This window comes from Cydia strobilella, chromosome 4 (assembly GCF_947568885.1).
Source record: "Cydia strobilella chromosome 4, ilCydStro3.1, whole genome shotgun sequence".
Classification (NCBI taxonomy): domain Eukaryota; kingdom Metazoa; phylum Arthropoda; class Insecta; order Lepidoptera; family Tortricidae; genus Cydia; species Cydia strobilella.
The window spans coordinates 15,735,614-15,758,976 of record NC_086044.1 but is presented as its reverse complement, the minus strand read 5'-3'; the positions used below and the strand labels follow the sequence as shown (position 1 = coordinate 15,758,976).

The 23,363-nt window shown below is 37.4% G+C and overlaps 1 protein-coding gene across 1 annotated transcript; it reads left to right on the top strand.

Annotated features, from left to right (window-relative positions):
* Positions 1–93: 93 nt before the first annotated feature.
* Positions 94–23,031, top strand: LOC134740672 (Y+L amino acid transporter 2). The gene is made up of 5 exons (XM_063673221.1): positions 94–888; positions 11,784–12,002; positions 17,322–17,592; positions 18,041–18,365; positions 21,240–23,031. The coding sequence occupies exons 1-5, from the start codon at positions 591–593 to the stop codon at positions 21,630–21,632; spliced, it is 1,506 nt and encodes a 501-aa protein (XP_063529291.1). The 5' UTR covers positions 94–590; the 3' UTR covers positions 21,633–23,031.
* Positions 23,032–23,363: the final 332 nt, after the last annotated feature.

Below are 23,363 nucleotides of genomic sequence, written 5' to 3'. Positions count from 1 at the left end.
ATCCGCATCACATAAAACATTTTACGCATTAAGTCATCTTGCGCCGGCAGACGGTCGGTCGTGTTTAGTGGGGTTACTGCTAACCTTAATGGAATAGTAAAGTAGGTGTGCGTAACGTTGAACGTTCGTGTGACGTGCATTTTCATCTCTTAACTAAACAAATATTACGTCCTGACGTACAAGTTATATATTTTAAAAAATGCAATCGATATCTGGTTTCCTTTGTATAGTTTACAGTATAGTGCATTTTTACAACTTTTAATGTGTTGCATATTTTAACCTGCAAATAGAACATTGCATTGTGTGCAGCAATCATTAATGTTCGTGTTATCAGCTGTGGTAAAGCCTGACCGCTGCTAATAATACTTTATCAATTCATGGCGTTTTCATGGTGTCGTTCGCACGTGGTGGTTCCCGCTCATTCGCCGTCCGGCCCGCGCCGAGTGATGCAATGTTTGTCTGACGCCGCTCAGTTTTTCAGAAAATTAACATAATGATTAAAATCGCGGCGCTGTAACCAGTAACCACGTGTTCGGACACTGAAAGAATTGATTTGTTTACCGTGATATATTAAATTAAACGTTTAAAAAATGGCGAAAGTGTCGGCCTCAGAACTCTCGGAAGGACTGAAACCGAAGGCGATGGAAGTCGGCGGCGAGTCGGGAGACCCTGGAGACGCTGACGGGTCGCGCGAAGGTCTACACTTGAAGAAGGAGTTGGGCCTGATGAACGGGGTGGCTATTATCGTGGGGGTGATCGTGGGCTCTGGCATCTTCGTATCGCCAAAAATGGCGTTGAGGTATGCCGGCTCCAAGGGCATGGCCCTCATCGTCTGGATACTCTCTGGCTTTCTCTCTATGATCGGAGCTCTGTGCTACGGGGAGTTAGGTGAGTGATTGCTGATAATTTATTGTATACACAGACCTTATTTATCTAAGTACATTGTTTACATTTACTTCGCTAAGCCCCAATTCTGAGTCGATCTGATATGATATCGGATCGGAATTCGGAACAGACGTACGCAAAGCCGAACTCTGGCTAAGAAATTAAATCTTTAATTAATATTTTAATATAATTGTACCCTAATAAAATAAAGTACGTGAAAGTGCTTCTAAAACTATTTTTTTTAACTAATGTAATGTCACAGTTAAGTAAGCAGTGTTTTAAGGCGCTTCAACATTCATGCCAAACATGCATATGTGGTATTTAAATAGTAGGTTTCCCTTAACATCGAGTTTCCTCATGGAGCATTTTTTCATTAATTTAATTGGTGATGTACTACTATAATAATTAACTAGTACCTATAATGTTATAACAAGTCTAATCTAGTATAGGTACCTACATAAACTCAGTTTTTGTTTCAAGACAGTTGTAGAGTCGTATTTTATAAGAACACCGCAATAAAAATTAGGTAGCTACTTAAAACAATTCAATACGGTTCAAAATTTATAGTTGGTAAACTCATCGAATAGTAAAAAAATACGAAATAATAGTCGCTAGTTTCTTTTTTTTATCTTCTTCTCATGAAGCATTTTTTCATTAATTTAATTGGTAATTTACTACTATAATAATTAACTAGTACCTATAATGTTATAGGAAGTCTAATCTAGTATAGGTACCTACATAAACTCAGTTTTTAGGGTTCCGTACCTCAAAAGGAAAAAACGGAACCCTTATAGGATCACTCGTGCGTCTGTCTGTCCGTCTGTCACAGCCTATTTTCTCCGAAACTACTGGACCAATTAACTTGAAATTTGGTACACATATGTAAGTTTGTGACCCAAAGACGGACATGTAACGTTAACAAATTAATTTTAAACATGGGGGCCACTTTTGGAGGGTAAATGAGAAAAATAAAAAATAAAGTTTTTCAAACTATATCGTGTTATATATCAAATGAAAGGGCTCATTATGAAAATCTCAAATATATATTTTTTATAATTTTAGGATAAACAATTTAGAAGTTATTCGAGAAAATAGGCAAAAAAATGACCATCCCCCCCCTTCCCCCCTTTATCTCCGAAACTACTGGGTGTAAAATTTTGAAAAAAATACACAAAATATATCTATATATCTATATACCTATAGATTACAGGAAAACCTATTAGAAATTGCAGTCAAGCGTGAGTCCGACTTAATTACTTGGTTTTTGATCCGACCCCCTACGGGTTTTTTAAAGACATTTCACTCACGTTTCACATAAAAAATACATTGTTTAAATTGTGTAATGTACGGAAACCTTAGAACGCGAGTCTAACTCGCACTTGGCCGGTTTTTGTTTCAAGAGAGTTGTAGAGTTGTATTATAAGAACACCGCAATAAAAGTTAGGTAAACAATTCGATACGGTTTGAAATTTATAGTTGGTAAACTTATCGAATAGTAAAAAATACGAAATAATAGTAGCTAATTGATTCCAAAAAAGCAGGTTAATAAATTTAATAAGAAATAGTTTCTGCCCGTAACTTAGTCAGCGTGGCATGATGATGATCATTGCGAAAAACTCCTGGTTTCACGGGCCTTACACTATCTCCGTACAAAATTTAATCTAAATCGGTTCAGCAGACCTAATACGCGGACAGTTACTTTCGTATTTATAATATTAACTAGGGATTTGTTAAATTCCTATGTTACAACCCACAGATCGCTTTTTGCCCTTATTGTACTATCTACTATTTCACTTCTCATACTCGTAAAGTTTGACTTTAAGTCGTGAGTAGCCGACATAAAATCGCTAGTGCATAAAGTAAAATCATCTTTATATTAGACCCTCATTGACTTAGCGATAAAGTCCAAAACCTGCCATACAAACTGCCAGCCCTGCCGGCGCGCCCCCGACCGGCGCGCTCCCAACCGGCGTGTTCTGCGCCCCCGACCATTTCCTTTAGTCTTGAATAAATACGGTAAAATAACCTATAATATTGAGTAGGTATTTTTGTGTTTCACTCACAACTCACAATCGAAGTGAAAAGCAGTGTATAACTCATGCATAAATGTCCATTTTTATCCTCGACATTGCCTCGGTTACGATTGGATCGCTTTATGCCCTTGTTGTATACAATCTACTATAGTTGTAGATGGGTACTTTCGCAACCCAGGGGGTCCAACCCTCGACCGTTGGGTTGAGTGCACTCATATGTTGATGTGTGACAATGACAACTTTTCTCCACACGTGCCCGTCATTAAGACGAAAGTGGAGGACCCGCGCGAAATCTCATTTTCATACGAACGTAGTCCTCATCTACGTAGGTATCAACCACAGCTATGCCCGCACGTTTCACTTTTTTCGTTTTTTTATTATTTTAAGTTAGGTTAGGAGCATTTAAAAACTTGTATGAAATCAGTTTTTCGCTCCTAATTTTTAATAGCTAGCATAGCTATGGTTAATATACATCCAATTATGTAAAACTATTTTCCACAATGTTAATAACCAGGGCCCATTTTCTCGAACGATATAAGTCTAATATTATTAGTGTGTTGTCATGGCAACCCATACAATTTGACAGTACGTGGACTAATAATATTAGTCTAATATCGTTCGAGAAATGGGCCCTAGAAAGGAAAATGGGGACTACATTTGTATGGAGAAACGGCCGTCTCCTTTCCTCTTAAGCTACTGCGCATGCGGCGACAGACGGAATTAACCTGCCACTGCGCAAGTGTGCAGTGCCGATGCCGGCCAAACATCTGAATAATTATAACGATTAACAATATTGCATTCAGAATGTAACACGGTAACATAGTGTGTGGATTGCATACTTTACTTACGAAATAAATACATATAAGTAAGTACCTACCTGTTGTTTGTAAGACAGGAATACTTCGTTACGTAGCATAGAGATCACATACCTACTTAGTCCCTATCACAAATTAGTTTAGTAAATGTAATGTTTATATATATGTATGTTTACTAAAATAAAAGAAAAATATGTTCAACTTCTAGACAAAAGTAAAAAATGGATGGGGTAGACATAACATAACAAATTAAAATTCAAACCATCCACGAAACAGTTAAGTAATTATTTTTTCCCCTCACTAGCTCGGAAAGTTGTCTTTTATCCTTTAAAACAAGCGGGGAAAAACGCATTTTATGCACCTTGGATGGAGCGTGTTTAAGTAGCTTGACAGATAACAAAACGTAAAACGCTCGTAATAATGGTTCGTTTGATATTAATTATCATTAAACAAATGGTTTGAGAATCTAATAAAAAAATACCTAATTCAGCTTTATTTAATGATTTTATGTCATAAACCTTAAATTTCCATAAGAAACGTTTGTTTTTTAATAATGATGTTAAATATAATTCTGTACGCACAAGTTGAGTCGATGCAATTTCAAAGCGCATCATTGACATTTCATACGTCAGAAATGTCAACATTGTCAACAATATTTTTACTTAACAACTCACGTAAAAATACAGAATTTCCAGAGTTTTTTTATAATATCGTAAAAAATGAGTGATTCCATTGATGAAGATGATCTAACGCCTGTGGATGTTGCACTTTCCTCGCTATAGTGAGGGGAAAAGTTTTGTGTTACACACGGGTCCAAATGTATTTTACTTCTCGTGTGTTAAAACACTCGCGGGTAAAATACAACTTTGCACCCTTGTATAACAAATAACTAATTATCCACTACAATTATGACGGTACCCTATTTTATTGATAGACTCTACTGTAAGAACATAACGTTGTATAGATATAAATTATGGAATATATAAACAAACATACACACTATAATTGTACCCACCAGTTGTCCCCAAATAAACGGATAGTTATGGGATAATTATTTTATCTAAAGTTCAATGGCACAATGTCAACAACATTCTATTTCAATCTATTTTTATAGTGTAATTTGGCAACAGTAAGAATTTAATAGCTAAATTTCACCCGTTTACACAAATAATCCCTTAAAATATGCATTGGCACATCATACCTAATATAAAATAATTGCTTAACAAACCTAACGACGAGGACAAATCGCCAAACGTGAACTATGCGTCGTTAAAGAGTTCCATTCTGATCATCATCAGCAGTTCCATTTCATCAAATGTCATTTTTTTTTAAATGTACATAAATGCTTGATTTGTTGATGAAAATACTAAAATCACTATATGCATGCCTTTAACATTAGAAGAGTTCCCTCGATTCCTCATGGATCCCATCATCAGAACTGCGTTTTGACAAAAATGGGACCAATCTGTATGTATATACTTACAATCAAAAAAAGAATTTTCATAATCGGCCCAGAAATGACGGAGATATGGAGTAACAAACATTAAAAAAACATACAACTGAATTGATAACCTCCTCCTTTTGAGATTTGGAAGTCGGTTAAAAAGAAAACAGGAGATGTATCTGACTGTAACAATTACCGACCAATATCGCTGGCAACCGTGGTGGCTAAGGTGCTGGACAGTTTGTTAGATAAACACTTAGCCAAGCACATACAACTAATAAATGACGCTCAGTTCGGGTTTAGACCTGGAGCGGTATTCGACATGCGTTAAGTGACGTTTCGTGTTGAACTTCAGTTGAATGGAAGAAATCGTGTGTTGTCGAATAGGTAAATTTGACATTAGCAATCCACAGTTAGGTGACAACGAAACCAAACCGAACCACGCAGAGTTCAGAGCCATTTTAAACCGTATAGTAGTAAGAAAACAAAGTTGATTTTTGTTGCATAATTTTTTCAATGAATGAGTTTTGGTTGTACCAAATGATACTTTCCACAGTTGATGAACAAATGATTCATTCCACTGTTGAACTGATGTTGAAGCCGAAACTGACAGTTGTGCATCTCGAATAGGGCCCCTGGACTTTCTACAGAGACGGCTATCGTATGTTTAAAACTAACTGTCCAGTACTATACAAGTAGGAAAGGGATATACCGGTGACTCCCTGCTTCTTGGACCTTTGACCTAGTCTCGTGACATTTTGTGGGACAAATTGGTAAATGAGACCGGCTGCAGTGCACCGGCTGAGCTGATTGAGGTTTTAAAATATTGGTATGGTAACCAAACCAACAGTCCAGTAAGACCAGACTTTATCTGTATTTATAATAAACGATACAGACCTTACTTCAGTAAATGAGTGCCGTAAATCTTTGTTTTAACCAAAAAAGACCGGCAGATAGAACACATCCCACCGACCAATGCTGCTTTATATCAGTATTTTTAAGAGCCATATCAAGGGGTGCATGGTGCAGGTTTGGGGTTATAATATAGCACACATGCTAACGCACAAGCTAAAAAAAATACGTCTTTTCTAATTTATTCATATTTTTTTTTGTTAGAACGTGCATTGTTTTTGTTCTAAAAATAGATTCCTCATCCTTAATTTAAAAATTACATCACATGCCCTAATATGAATAGTTTAAGAGGTTGCTTCAATTAAAGCTCGGCAGCGTCGAACTTCTCCCCCTCCCCCCACTTAAAATGCGGTGGCTCTCGATGGCTCCTGGTCTGAAAGACCAGCTAAGAATCAACTGCGCCAAGTTTCAGCGCATAGTCACAAAAAGCAAGGTGTCGTGCACTATCAAACCAGCTAAAAAGAAATAAAAAAAAACCGGCCAAGTGCGAGTCGGATTCGCGCACCGAGGGTTCCGTACTTTTTCGTATTTGTTGTTATAGCGGCAACAGAAATACATCATCTGTGAAAATTTCAACTGTCTACTGTCTAGCTATCACGGTTCATGAGATACAGCCTGGTGACAGACAGACAGACGGACAGCGGAGTCTTAGTAATAGGGTCCCGTTTTTACCCTTTGGGTACGGAACCCTAAAAAATAATAATTTTGAAGTATTTTACAAAAACGTTCATATCTCCGTAACTGGAAATGAGCATATGGACCCTTCTCTCATGGAAAGCCACATATTACAATTTTTACACTGGCAGATCACTATCATATCAATTTATCTTGACCGATAAAGCTATCCAAACACTCGTGCGGATCCTTATTTAAACAACTTTCTCTGATAATAGGTATCGTAATTGTTATTTTACATCGGGTAGTCGGATCATATATTATGTTCTCAAACTCGATGTTTATCGTGAATCACACAAGACACGTAGTGTGTGATATACGTAAACATTGCATTGCATATCGCTTACGAGCTTCCCTTACACAAACTTCGCAATTTAATAAAGTTCATTAGATTGTTAACCAAGGGATGAAATGGTGCCTTTCAGACTTTCACCCGAGTTAAATACTCTACTTTTCATTTAGAATACGAGGAAAGAAAAATACATGTACATTAACAAAATTTACATAAGTATATTTCATATTTATCACCTTTAGACCATTATGTAACCATATTACAGCGAATAAACCATTTGTATTTATATTTCTTGTGAATTCTACCCTGACGATCCTTTTTAGGGTTCCGTACCCAAAGGGTAAAAACGGGACCCTATTACTAAGACTCCGCTGTCCGTCTGTCTGTCTGTCACCAGGCTGTATCTCATAGCTAGACAGTTGAAATTTTCACAGATGATGTATTTCTGTTGCCGCTATAACAAGAAATGCTAAAAACAGAATAATATAAATATTTCAATGGGGCTCCCATACAACAAACCGTGATTTTTTTGCTGTTTTTTTCCGTAATGGTACGGAACCCTTCGTGCGCGAGTCCGACTCGGACTTGGCCGGTTTTTAAAGATTCAAAGAATTTATATGCATAGAACATGGCATAGAACACAGTTATAAGAAGGTGTTACAAGATAAAATAAATCCGTGCATTCAGTCTGCATGCAGGCGTGCAAATATTGTTAAAGTTGCAATATTTACAAAAGCTTAAAATAATAACGGGTGTCCCAAAAAGGACGCAAGATTTCAATTTCCCGCCATTTTTGTATTTTAGTGCTAGCAACCCTAAAAAACTATTTGACAGCTGAATGTTTAGGGTTTGTAAAAATGGTTGATCTTTGGTATAACCATACGAAAAATCAACGCGTTTTTATTATTGAACAATATTTGTGTCAGTATCTCTACTGGAAAACACATGGGTACTATGTCTACATGTATCCCACGCCGTTTGTATTGGGAATGGTCTCATATCAAAGTCTTGAAGTACGTAGGCAGCTTGCAACAGTAAAATACTTTTTAGAGTAATACGTGGATCAATATTTAATCCATTGCTACTAGAATATGTTCATTTTAAGGTACCGTCACCATTCGTTAGAGCTACTCTCAGATGTTCGTAATTCCCAAGACCAGCACAATGACACTAGTCACTAGTCCTCTATTTATCGCACTTAACCATATTAATGACATAATCCCACTCTTGACATATTCTCACAATCAGAACCGAAACTCCTAGCCACAGCAGCCCGCTACCTAGAATCAATATCCACGCCCACAACTATTAATATTAATTAATTTAGTGATAAGCATATTATCTTAGTTTTAAGTACATATATGTTTATAACCCATAACTTGCATGTTTGGTTTTACTGTAAATGTAAAGTTGGTTAATAAATAAATAAATAAATAAATATATATATATATATATATATATAAGCCTTTTATTCAGACATTTTTTTTTTTACAAATTGAGAGTTTAAATATTATTGTACACAACATCCAAGTATAAATTTAACATAATATTAGTTTCAGACAACATCGGTTTCGGTTTGGTCTGTGTGCCGTTTGGCAAAGGCCTCTTCCATCCCTCTCCATTTTTCCCTGTCTCTCGCCAGTCTGGTCCAATATCTCCCTGCGAATTTTACAATTTCGTCTTCCCATCTCATTTTTGGTGGTCCTTGTTTTCTTTTTCTATCTTTCAGGAACCACCATATAATTCTCTTGCTCCATTTTTTTTTGCCCCTGATCGTATGTCCTGTCCACCTCCATTTGAGTGTTTTAACTTTAATGGTTACATCTTCTACACGTGTTTTAGATCTAATGTACTTGTTCCTGATTCTGTCTCTCAATTTAACTTCAATCATACTTCTTTCCATGGACCTTTGACACACTTGTAGTTTGTTTAAGTCTTTCTTAGTTAGTGTCCAAGTTTGACTGCCATAGGTTAAGACTGGTAGAATGCATGTATTAAACAACTTCCTCTTTGTGGCTATATTAATTTCTTTATTCTTCATTACTTCTCTCAATGACCAGTACCGTTTCCAAGCGTTAGTTGTTCTTCTAGCAATCTCTTTCTCCATCTGGTTATCCGGTTATAATAAATAATAAATAAATTTTATCTTGTAACACCTTCTTATAACTGTGTTCTATGCAAATAAATTCTTTTCCCCTCACTAGCTCGGAAAGCCGTCTTTTATCCTTTAAAACAAGCGGGGAAAAACGCATTTTATCCACTAGTGGGGAAAGTAATTTGACCTTGGATGGAGCGTGTTTAAGTAGCTTGACAGATAACAAAACGTAAAACGCTCATAATAATGGTTCGTTCGATATTAATTATCATTAGATAAATTATTTGAAAATCTAATAAAAAATACCAGATTTAGCTTTATTTAATGATCTTAAGTCATAAACCTTAAAATTCCATAATAAACGTTTGTTTTTTTAATAATTATGTTAAATATAATTCTGAACGCACAAGTTAAGTCGATGCAATTTCAAAACGCATCGTTGACATTTCATACGTTAGAAATGTCAACATAGACAACAAAAACTTTGCTTTAAAACTTCTCACATAAAAGTACAGAATTTCGAGTTTTTTGTTATAATATCGTAAAAAAATGAGTGATTCCAGTTGATGAAGATGATCTAACGGCTGAGGATGTTGCACTTTCCTCGCTAAAGTGAGGGGAAAAGTTTTGTGTTACACACGGGTGCAAATGTATTTTACTTCTCGTGTGTTAAAACACTCGCTACGCTCAGGATTCTCTTTTAGAACCACTCGCTTCGCTCGTGGTTCAACTATAGAATCCTTTCGCTTGCTCGTGTTTCAATTCCACACTCGCGGGTAAAATACAACTTTGCACCCTTGTATAACAAATAACTATTGAATCTTTAAAAAGAATCGTCAGGGTAGAATTCACAAGAAAGAAGAAGTAGAAGTTTATTCGCTGTAATATGGTTACATAATGGTCTAATGACTTTAGGTGTTTGGTTCGTTAGGTATAACAGCTGTAGGTAATTCGTGCATTCGGTATATCAGCTTTAGGTGTTTCGAGCAATAGGTATATCAGCTTTAGGTAATTCGTGCATTAGGTATATCAACATTAGGTATTTCGTGTATTAGGTAAATCTGCTTTAGGTATTTCGAGCATTAGGTGTGTCAAATTTAGGTAAATCGACTATAGGTAATCAGAGCTTAGGTAAAACAATAATAGGTGAAACGTGCATTAAGTGTTACATTCATTTAGTGTTATGAGCTTAGGTTTATTGACCATTGGGTATTTAAAAAAATAGGTGAATCGAGCATAGGTGATTCGACATTAGGAAAATCAATTTTCGGTATTCTAATATGTAACCAATAAAACTCACTTAGTCAGTCGTGTGCTTGCTACCTGGAGCGGTATTCGACATGCGTTAAGTGACGTTACGTGTTGAACTTCAGTTGAATGGAAGAAATCGTGTGTTGTCAAATAGGTAAATTTGACATTAGCAATCCACAGTTAGGTGACAACGAAACCAAACCGAACCACGACGAGTTCAGAGCCATTTTAAACCGTATAGTAGTAAGAAAACAAAGTTGATTTTTGTTGAATAATTTTTTCTATGAATGAGTTTTAGTTGTACCAAATGATACTTTCCACGGTTGATGAACAAATGATTCATTCCACTGTTGAACTGATGTTGAAGCCGAAACTGACAGTTGTGCATCTCGAATAGGGCCCCTGTCCACTCGCCACGAGTGCCACGACCGTTGACAACCGAGTGTCGGCTGGCAGGGTAGTTTGCTAACACTTTTATTGTGTAAACGTCACACCCCGGGTTAGTGGGATAGTGCAAATGGAACTTAAAAGCTTTTCCCACACTAAAAACTAAATAGACGACAATGACATGACTCAGGCTCGAGCATCCAAAGAATACAAAAGATCAATTCAGCCTGTTATTTGTAAGCCAATCCCAAGCAATAAAGTAGGTACGCCACTTCTTTGAAGATTTATACGCTATTCTTAGCAGAAGTGTCATAATTCTTATTCTTATGGCATGAAAATCTTATTTATATTAGAGCCCGATATAAGAAGATTATAAGATTAGTGATTATAAGTGTCCGATAATTTTGCTCACTTCTTCGTTTAAGATATTATTGCAGTCATTGCAGATGATACCTACGTGATTTACAAATACTTAATAATATAATGAATCAGCCTATATGTATACGACCCACTGCTGGGCACAGGCCTCCTCTCATGCGCGAGAGGGCTCGGGCTACAGTTCCCACGCTAGCCCAATGCGGATTGGGGTTAACACACCTTTGAATTTCTTCGCAGATGTATGCAGGTTCCTCACGATGTTTCCCTAATACATAATAAATTATTAATAGATGCAATAATTAGTGCTTTGGCTGAATATTTACTTATTTGCCGGATATAACTCGATAAAATTACATTATAATAGTTACTAGATTTATCCAAAATCTCAACTTTTTTGTACTTTATCTAACAAACATTGTTTACCTTAGCTCTACCGCACTATATCTCTAAACACGCGTTGGTAATAAGAGTACCTAATAACTTTGAAATTCCAATAAAACATTGTACGAAAAATAATTACATTACACATTCTTACTGTTACACGATCACAGAATGGCATGCCTAAATATCTTTACTAATATAAGATATTTTTTAGCATACTTTGTCGCTTTTTCAGGAACAATGATCCCCAAGTCCGGGGGAGACTACGCTTACATTAGCGAGGCCTTCGGTCCTCTCCCGGGCTTCCTCTACCTGTGGGTGGCCCTCTTCATCCTCGTGCCTACGGCCAACGCCATCACGGCCATCACCTTCGCAGAGAACATACTGAAGCCCTTGTGGCCGGTCTGCGACGTTCCCAAGGCCGCCTCCAGCCTTATAGCTGCAGTCCTTACTTGTAAGTAATTTTGTTATACCTAACATATTTTAATTTTTCTTCGCTATGTGGAGGGGTCCACTTACTCGTATACCTATTCTGGACCAGCCGTCCCACCTTAGGGGGCATCCATTAATCACGTCATACGTTTTTGGGTAGTTTTTGACCCCCTTCCCCCATATGGTGATATTTTCAGGTTTCCGGACCCCCCCCCCCCATCCAATCCAATAGGATCCATATGACGTGTAATTTTATTAGTAATTTTTAAGGTTCCGTACCCAAAGGGTAAAAACGGGACCCTATTACTAAGACTCCGCTGTCCGTCTGTCGGTCTGACCGTCTGTCCGTCTGTCTGTCACCAGGCTGTATCTCTCGAACCGTGATAGCTAGACAGTTGAAATTTTCACAGTTGCCGCTACAACAACAAATACTAAAAAGTACGGAACCCTCGGTGCACGAGTCCGACTCGAACTTGGCCGGTTTTTATATTTCATGCGTGATTTTTTTTAGACCCCCCCCCCTCCCCCCCTTACTTCGTATGACGTGATTAATGGATGCCCCTTACTTGGTTACCTGACTTAACAACCGCATGAATTAGAATTACAGAAGTCTTATTTATTTATTATCGATACATTAAGGAATATTTGCGTAAATAATAAGTACATGTTTGTGGAGTAAACATGTACTTATTATTTAAGTATGTTGCTACTCTTAAACCAACAATATAGCGTTTAATGGTTGTCGTTTTCATTAAGCTTTAACGTGGCTTTAACATAATATCGATAAGAGAAACTAGGTACTCTTTGTTTATTCTTTTGTTTCTAGCAGTTTTATCAAAGACGATTTTAGTTCTAGTTTATAGCCAATAATATTTCCTATTGGTAATTTTATTGTAAACTTCAATACCTAGTGGAAATGTTGAATGCTCAAAGCTTTTTGACCTATTGGTACTTAGGTACTTGTACTAAAACAGAAGGACCATAATCTCATCTCCTTGTTGATGATTATAAAATTGTGCTCAAACGTTGGCTATCAAGTATTCCCCTATTAATATATATACATATGTTGTTACCCCCGGCATATTGTATTGTATTCTATTCAGGATGATTTCATACTATTTAAGGGTTGGCCCTATATTAAACAACTTGTTCACCTCTAAGTATTGCACAACTAATAATAGTTGTAGGCCACCCGTACTGGAAGCGAGGACCTATAATTTTAAAAATAGACGAAAAAAAAGTATTACACAACTTACACGTAACGAAATCACTGTTATATTGTTATTTGCAATTTGGAAGTAAGGGCATCACTATTATATGGGCCTACACAATTCCCTATTGTACAGAATATGCAGAGAACACGTTTGGCTCATCACATTCCAGGACAAGTCGCTCTCAAAAGGAAAGGTCCATAAACTGGTCCATCTGACACCGGTAATTTAATGCGTGTTCTCCTTTAAGAAGTATCACAGCCGCCGACTGATGAATTTAATTTCACATAATTAAATACTGAGACATGGATCGACATTCCAAGAAGTGCAAGAGTTGTTGGTTGGAAATAAGTACGTATACCTACACTGATTGTGTTATCAATACCCCTTACAGCGAACCGGTTGTGCTCCCACGAAAAAACTTGGACATTTTTAATTTGGTATTCAACATTCAAATAACAACTGATAAACCAGATACATTTGGAGGTAACTAAATCCGCGTCATGTTCAACGATGTTTGCAGCAAAAACAAAAATGCATGGCCATGTTGAAGTTTATTTATTTATACTTGTATGGTAGGTACATAGTCTATTTTTAGGACAAAACGAAACATCCATCCAGTCAGTGGCGGATTTGCCCTAAGGCCAAGTAGGCCCGGGCCTGGGGCGGCAAGACGTTAGGGGCGGCAGCAAGCAACTGCATCCAGCATATGTAGAAGAACATAATTTGATTACTCCTACCAATATGCGAGTGGGACGTAATGATACCGAAATCACATTAGTATGCAATTTTTACTATCCGAATGTGCCTCCAGGACAGAAATTCTTGGTGGACTATTATGTTAAGATTTCACTAAGGGTGTATTATAGATTAACGTTTTTTCTCTGAAAAATATAAATATTGTACTTAAAAATGTCATGTTTCCAAAATAATCAGTTGTTGCCGGTTTAACGTTGAACAATATTGAACATACATCAATAATTAGACCTACCGGGTCTAGGTCAAGCGAGTAGATATTTTATGACTAACACTTCTTTAATATCCAGATGTAATGTATACATAGTAGGATCGTACGCTGATGCTGTAGGTGTTATAAAGGGAGTGTCCAGCGGACGTAATACTAGGTGACGCGAGGAGGCATCGGTCTTCGTCAATCGAGGTGTGGTCCAATCCTCGTGGCCGCGTAGGGATGTCCCGTTGTCAGTTTTACTTTTCCCTGGAATGTTCTCCAGCAAATTTCAAGGATTTTGGAGTTCTGTTTTGTTACAGTCCGTCATTTTTAATAAGATAAGCCATGGAAATCATGAGAAATGGAGAGTTACAGATCGGATGGTAGGTCATTGGGACCAGGTAACCCCTTAGCCCCTTACTGCAGGTTACTAGGGAAATCAAGTTATTATACTTATTCTATATTATTCATTTACAAATCCTATTTTACTCACAGCATATTCAAAACTATACTTAGTTCACTGGCCAGCAACCTGGATTGATCAAATTTTCAAGAAAAACAACAAATTAATGATTCTTCTTAAGAAACCCGAAAGTCAAGGTCACGCCGATTTCACGCCGAAAACACGTCGCCGCCGCCAATTTTTTGGCAAACGCTGCCGCCGATCATTTTTTAATCGTCACACGTCTAATCTGATCTACAGAAGGGACAGCGAAACAAGTACGGCTGGCTGTGGTAATTAGTCAACGTGCAATTTTCCCGCTGTTCCCGTCAACCAGGGACGTCTTTAAAACGCGTTGTCGCTCGGCGGTGGCCGCACTGATTGCGGCTGACAGGATAATGGGCGCTTCCTCCCGCATCGCGCTAACACACACTTGTGCGGAATTATCTTGGCGAACACACAGTTGCGTAAGGGCACTTGTCCGAGCCCAGTATGCCTGCCCTAGCACCCGGTGTTAAAGGATATTACCAATCCACGTTAAGGAAAACTCCACTGTGACAATAGGCCAGGGGCCCTATTCGAGATGCACAACTGTCAGTTTCGGCTTCAACATCAGTTCAACAGTGGAATGAATCATTTGTTCATCAACTGTGGAAAGTATCATTTGGTACGACCAAAAGTCATTCATTGAAAAAATTATGCAACAAAAATCAACTTTGTTTTCTTACTACTATACGGTTTAAAATGGTTTGGTTTCGTTGTCACCTAACTGTGGATTGCTAATGTCAAATTTACCTATTCGACAACACACGATTTCTTTCATTCAACTGAAGTTCAACACGAAACGTCACTTAACGCATGTCGAATACCGCTCCTGCTTCCTAACTCCCAGAGTCGAATTAGGAAATTTTACTCATTAGCTACTTAAATTAAACGTCACAACACAACGATTTTTACCACGTAGTAAATAAAAATCCTTCTTTGTATGAGAAGGGTACTGATTAAAAAAAAACCCAAGTGCAAAAACATGTTTGAGCTTTTAGTATATTTTGTGTTTTTCTTTCATATCAACTGTTGCGATTTTATTTTTTTCATATTGAAATCTAGCTAAATAGTAAAAAGTTGTAGAAAGTACAGAGCGGAAGAATATTAGGTATTTATATACGGGTACACTACACAATTCCGAAAAGTTTTATGCCATCATGCCATCAAAATTCCGACTGTCGTAATTACGAATGATGAAAATCCCGAAGATTTTTATTTCCGAAAAGCAGAAAAGCCGAATTTTGTAAATTCCGATCCACATAATTCCGATTAAGTATAACAATTCCGATAGGCCTAACACCGAATTTAACATTTACGATTTTTGAAATCACGAATTCCAAATTGCCATTATTCCGAAATTTTACATTCCGATTTGACGTGATTCCTATTTTAAATACCCTAACTGTTAAATTTTTAATAATTATCATCATTTTCTGTAAGCAGGTCCCTTCTGTGGGGGGTTTTAGTTCTAACCTAACCTAAACCTACTTTTCTAAAAACCATTATTTTCAGTGGGGGTTGCAGGTTTCAGAGGGACACGCGGAGCCGCCCCCCGTGAGCTGCTCTTAGTCTGGCCCCTCTCCTCAGGCCTGTCCGGCTTGGGAGACCCTATCCAGCATAGCCCTGAGGGTCATTGGAGCACGCAAGCCCCTTCACCACGGCAAGGTGACAGCATTCGAAGGGGGTCGCAGTTCTAACCTAACCTAACCCACTTTTCTGGCAACAGTTTGGTTTCGGGGGAATCGCAGTTCTAATCTTACCTACCCCACTTCTGGCAACAGTTCTTTTTTTGGGTGTCGCAGTTCTAACCTAACCTAACCACTTTTCTGGCAACAGTTCGTTATCGTGGGGTTCGCAGTTCTGGCGAATTTTAGAATGCGGAATTTAACATGATGCAGCACGACAGGCACCCGTAATAATTAGTAAAACGTGAGTCTTCATTTGAATATCACGAATTTCATGTTTCCAACCTTACAAAGGACCGAATTTCTGACTACCGAATTAATAAAATGCTGCAGAATCTGCTGGCTGGAGTTACCCCAAGTATCAGTATTTCCGATCGGTCAATGATTTTTTCGGAATTTAAGAATTCGGAAAAAATATTTTCGGAAGTGTAAAATCGGAACTTTATGCTTTCGTTCGAATGACAATCGGATTTTAAGTATTCGGAAATAGCACAGAAGTGATTTTCTTTCTTCGTGTTTTTAAAAATCGTAATTTTGATACATGTTTCGGACGTATAAAAAATCGGGATTATGAAAATCGTGGTTTTGAAAATCGGGAAAACATATTTCGGAATATTTGGGTTTTCCCGTTTATAATCACTATCTAAACATTTCACAACTTGGAGTAGGAAAAATAATTAAAAAAAACAGTGACGCCTTTGTCCCAGTTGACCTTAATAAGCCAGTTTCAAGCTGCCGAGGTACAGATGTATCGTGGTAACACTCATAACACCTGTGGCCGTATAGTAATTAAATATTAGGTTACGAATTTACGATTTTTGATAAACTATATACTGTGCGAAAAATCGCGAGGCAACTTCCACAGTTCATAATCGTCCATAACCATCGATCAACAAATAAAACAAATGTGTATGTGCCCAGTATTTAGGCCAGCCTTGCGATATCCTCCTAGGGTCCCAAATTTTACATAGTTTTTTTCTTGAACTAATCCAGATTATCAAATTGCCAGGTTTTCTTACAATTATCAACTGCGGTAACGTGAAATGGGTGACGCGGCTGCAAGACTCGTTCACCGCCGCCAAGGTGCTTGCGCTGCTGCTCATCTTCTTGGCCAGCCTGGTGCACCTGTTCCACGGCCACACCGAGAACCTCGAGGGCATGATGAAAGGAACCAAGACCGGACCCAGCGAAATTGCCATCGCATTCTACTCGGGCTTGTTCTCATATTCTGGATGGAATTATTTAAATTTCGTAACGGAAGAATTAAAGGATCCTTACAAGTAAGTCACCTTACGTGTAAAGCGTTATGCTTCGACAGGGATTTTCATATAATTATCCCGATTTCATTTCTCTTGAGTGTACCTATTACTTTTTTGCAGCGCCTACTATGTATAGGTATAGTAATTAGGTGAAAATCCACATTCCAACACTGCCAAAGAACCGGTGAAATTAATTTAATCTACCTTCGTAATTAACACCAAATAAGGCAGATACTCGGAACTTAAAGTATCTTGTTCAGATTAAAAACATTTTATAATTTTATTGGTCCTTCGAACCGGGTCATTACTATTTTTATGCCGCCGAAAGTCGGTGTTTAATGCCCGGAATTGACTGTAGATACAGTGCATGTATAATTCTATCTATCTACTACTAACTACAGCCTGCTTTAGGCTCTTAGGCTAGGCCCGATTCTACCTACCAATAATTCCATTCAATTCCTATTTTCAGAAACCTTCCCCGTGCCATCTGCATATCGCTGCCCGTCGTGACCGCCGTGTATGCCCTGACCAACGTGGCCTTCTTTGCCGTCCTCACCAACGCCGAGATCCTGTCGTCGAACGCCGTGGCCATTACCTTCAGCGACAAGATCTTGGGCTCATGGGGATGGATCATGTCCCTGTTCGTGGCGTTGTGCACGCTCGGCTCGCTGAATGGAGCTATATATGCATCTTCTCGCCTGTTCTTCGTGGGGGCTCGGGATGGAAACTTGCCGTTGGCGATATCGCTCATTGATGTGAAGAGGTTAACGCCTGTTCCTTCGCTTTTATTCATGGTAAGAACCGTTATTACAGACACATGTAGGCAATAAATACGTATAATTTTTAAGTGAAAGAAAATGAGTACCTAAATTGGTTATAGCAGTTGAAAAATATGTATTACCAAGTATTACATATTCAGGCACTATGCTAAAATCCAGTTAAATTCAATCCCACCAAAAACATTTTCATGTAATTTTTTTTTTATAAATATTATCGGACATTCTTACACAGCTTAATTAAGTCCCATGGTAATAAGCTCAAGGAGACTTGTGTTATGGGTATTCACTATTCAGACAACGATATATAGAATATATAAATACTTAAATACATTGAAAACACCCATGACTCAGGAACAAATATCTGTGCTCATCACACAAATAAATGCCCTTACCGGGATTCGAACCCAGGACCATCGGCTGCACAGGCCAATGTTGCCAAGACAATACCACAAGGCTCGTACTGTCAAAAAGTTATCAGATCTCTTGTAGAGCCAAGCTTCTAACCCTACAAACCCTAACTTCACAAACTCACCATATCCCGAGAATTGTATTTATCTATTTTTATCCCAACCCAAGTTATGAGGGTTCAAAAAAACGACGAAGCGCTTCGTGAAAAGGTAGGTAGTGCCCTTGCGCTTCGCTTTGCTCGTCTTGGCGGGGCACTGCCGTGCCCAGATTATTAATATTTATCAGAGCAGATCCAGAGATCCTGACATACCTCTTTCGCTTCCTTCACTTTCATAACATTCCTCATACACGCTCGCCGGTTTAGGGTGCTCTTGACCTGGCCTTTCTTCAGGATTTCCCCGATCTGATCAGAGAAAGTCCGCCGAGGTCTGCCCCTTCCAACTCCCGTTTCTACCTCTCCCTTATACACTCTCTTTGTTAGCCTTCTTTCACTTATTCTTTCCACGTGTCCAAACCATCTCAACATACCTTTCTTAATTTTTGTCACTACATCTTCGCTCAGTCCACACTTTTCCCTTATCACACTGTTCCTAATTCTATCTTGTAATCTCACACCACACACACTTCTCAACGCTCTCATTTCCACTGCATTCACTTGGCTCTGATGCCTCTTCTGCCATACCCAACTTTCGCTACCATACATAAGTGTAGGCACCAGCACCCCTCTATGCACAGCCAACCGTGCCTTTTGCGACACCTTCTGGCAGCTCATAAAAGCGTTAAGTGCCCCATTCACGCGATTTCCAGCACTCACTCTCCTTTCAATATGTTTATCATGCTTACCGTCCCTAGTGAATAATGTTCCCAGATACACAAACTCTTTCATCAGAGCAGAAACATATAACTTTCATCAGAGCGGTAAAATAAAAACACGATACGTTCATTAGAGAAAGTAAATAGGTGTGGATAATAGAAACTCAGCAATGTATCTCCCGTTCGTGAATTACAAGTTTATTTATTTTGTTTGTATATTTATTTATATCAATCAGACAGCACTAACAGATAAACCTTACGTGCTCTTTGGCATTATATTACTTATTATCTAAAATGCATTAATTATTTTTAAATAGGAGGTAAAAAATACAATAATTGGCAAGACGAATGAGGCCGTTAATTACTGTTACCATTTTAATTTAATTGGATTGAAGCAATAAATAATATGTATAATACCGAATACAGAATTAGGAATAATAAGTTAATAATAATGACACAATTTTCTTAATTAAAATAATTAAAATTAAATTCATCTCTACAGACCTAAGTAATGTCACATTTTACTCTAATAAAATTAATAATGAATTCATTTCTACGTAATAAATTAGGCACCTAAGAAAAATAAGTGAAATTGGATAAAAATAATAATTACTGAATATTGTCTTCGGTTACCGCGATAGTTACTCATGAAATAAAACTATGAAAACGGATTATATCGCGTATATTGAATTTATAATACATCCCGACGTCACCCGTTGACCACGAACGCTGTAAAGGGTTCGAAACGTTTTTATTTTCTTTTGTTTTTTTTTTTAATATGCACTTAATATGCAAGTACCTATTTAAGATGCTATAAAATATCTTGATATACCATATACGTAAGCAGTTTGTTATGTTACGCTCATGCGGCTCGTCATCGAAATGCACTCGCGAATAATAACATTGATAACAAATTTGATGAAATTAGTCCAGTTCTAAAACTAGATTTGCAATTAAAAAAACAACGCCAATTAGACTTTTTTTACGAATAAATAATTTAATGCCATCTCAGATCTCAGTTCCATGCATTTTGTTAGGTGCTTAGATCTTCTGGTCAAAGTAACTCAACTCTCAGCCCTGGGCAATGGAGGCGTTGGTGACTTTTCCTTTCGTATAGGTACGAGTATGACATTTATTTCAATTTACATTATTATTTATTTTATTTTATTTATTTTATCAAACAAGTTAAACAGTATGACAGTAAAATACCAAACCACTGCTAACTTACACAGAAAATACAAAAAGAAAAAGAAACAATATACAATTAATCACAAATTACAATACTAACATTTAAAAATAAATAATTAACACATTTTAAACAGTTGAAGGACGTGCATCCATCTTCTCACAAAACCTCAAACATTCATCACGCACAACCACCTATCTGCCTGCAAACAAATCGCACTGAGAGGCTGATGCAAGAAGCGCATTCAAAAGGAGCAAAGAACGATTATAACTCAACTCTGTTGTATAGGCACTAAGGCCAATTTGAAATTTAGATCGATAGATAGATAGAATTTAGATAGATTAACTAAGATCTGAGATGCAAATAAAAAAAGACAAATTGGCGTTGTTTTTTTAATTGCAAATCTTGTTTTAGAACTGGACTCATTTCATCGCAACGTCATCTGCATGGAACACCATTTTGTTATGTGTTGTTATTTTCAGTGTCTGGTGACGCTGGTGATCCTGGTGTGGAACGACGTGGAAGCGCTGGTGGTGGTGGTGACCGCTGTCGAGGCGCTCTTCATACTGTGTAGCGTCACCGGCCTCCTGTGGCTGCGATACTCTCGCCCACAGGCCACACGGCCCATCCGAGTGAGCCTCATACTGCCCTGCGTCTTCTTTATTGTCTGCACCTTCCTAGTAATCCTCTCCTGCTTCGCACACCCGAAGCAACTCGCCATAGGTGTTTCCTTCACCCTACTCGGCATACCCGTCTATTTTATTTTCATCAAATGGCAGAACAAACCACTCTGGTTCCTCAACGCAGTACACAGCTTTAACACGGCTACGTCTAAACTCTTTCTCTGTTTACCAGAAGACTCGAAAGAATTATGATCATTCGAAAAACTGACTGTGTGTGTGATTTATTTTTTTACGTGCGTTTGTGTTCTTATTGAACTGTATTATTTATTTTAAGATAATGTTGAGCTGTTTTACAAAAAGATCTGTACCTACGCTTGTTTATATGTTTACTTAGGATTAAGTATGTACATTCCGTCAATTACAAGTTGACTAAAAATACTAATTCCTGTGCAGTTGTGAAACTCCAAGGTCATTTTTCAAACTAGCCTTGCTCGTGGCATTATGACCGCATTTTAAAACCTACCTAAGTATAGGTACCTGTGTAATTAAGTCGCTTTTAGTTTAAATAACCATCAGTAATCTCGTAACATTTTGGGGGAATACAGTTTAGTTACGAATATAATGTAGCCAATATTTTTTATATTTATTAATTAGATAATCCGAGCATGTGTATCCGTGGGACACGGCACGGTACAGATTCAAATCCATCCAACATTTTTTCGGAGAATCTAGAAGAGCACCATCACGAAACTGTAGGTATGTAATTTCTCCAGTACTATTTCCCTATGGCCGAAAAAGATAGTGGAACATTTTATGGAAGCGGGTTAGAGGTATCAGAGGTATGTTTATAATATTGTTAACATCCTTTTTCCGTCTGGTTTAGGGAAACATTCCAGCATTAACCAGTTTCCTGGGAGAGATCGATTGAAGAAAATGACAAAATGACAGTCACAAAATCTTACAGAGAAGTCATGAGATTATTCACATGTGGCAGTAAAATGGTTTAAACATATCATATAGATATGGGCATCGGCAAACATTCAAGAAAAGTTAAGGTCACCGTCTCCGAAAATAAAAATAAATAGCTTTGAAAATGTGGGTACGTCATACCGACAAAAATGTACAAAAACAGCTGTTTTTGCGTAATGGGATTTATGGGGGACTAATCATAAGTCACTAAAAATGGAAATTTATTGCCAGGTAACTATTACTTTGAGAGCACTAATGGTCCAACGGACGATAATGTGAAATATGTCGAGCATACGAAATTTCCTAAAAAAGTTTTCCTATGATAAAATTTTAACTAAAAAAAATAGTAACATTTGTGTTTTAGACACCGATGGCTTTAATGTACCACAACTTCCATTAAAAATCTCGCATTTGAGTAAAATTTATCTTGCATCTTACGTTGTTAAATACATTATTAAAATACATGAAAATTAATGAAAAATAACCATGTTGTTTATATTTAGTACGACATTGAATTTTGTCCAGATTTCACTCCGCATACGTTATTAGGTAATAAGAATAAACAATTTCATAATCACAACCCAGTTCACTTGTAAGGCTATATGAAAAGTGTCCTATAAAATTAAATAATATAAATAAACGTATGATTACCTAACTTATGGAATAAATTTACTTGAACATACCCGTGTTTTTATTTATTTTGTTAGTTTGCACAGATGCTTCTTCAGGCATCTACCTACGTCACGAAAACGTTCACCGTTTTTTTTTGTCAGGGCTATTAAATCGATCTTGCGCCCATAAAGTCCCAGAGAAATATTTACCGTATCGAGCTGCAAAAGGCGGGTAGTTTGGGAGAGGTATTTTATATTTAGTAGGTATTGTATATTTAGTAGGTATTTAGATTTAGTTTTAATTTTTGTGTAATCAATTTATTTTCAGTAATGTCATTGTAATTTATTCATTAAACGTGATCATGGTCCCTTAAAAAAAAAGCTGTAAAATAATGGTATGAAA

What these genes read in the sequence shown, in the direction of transcription:
- LOC134740672 (XM_063673221.1), top strand. Translation starts at nt 591, where the DNA reads ATGGCGAAAGTGTCGGCCTCAGAACTCTCGGAAGGACTGAAACCGAAG. An exon ending in TATAGCTGCAGTCCTTACTT is followed by an intron (nt 12,003 to 17,321) that starts GTAAGTAATTTT and finishes TCAAATTGCCAG; the next exon opens with GTTTTCTTACAATTATCAAC. An exon ending in TTCCTTCGCTTTTATTCATG is followed by an intron (nt 18,366 to 21,239) that starts GTAAGAACCGTT and finishes TGTTATTTTCAG; the next exon opens with TGTCTGGTGACGCTGGTGAT.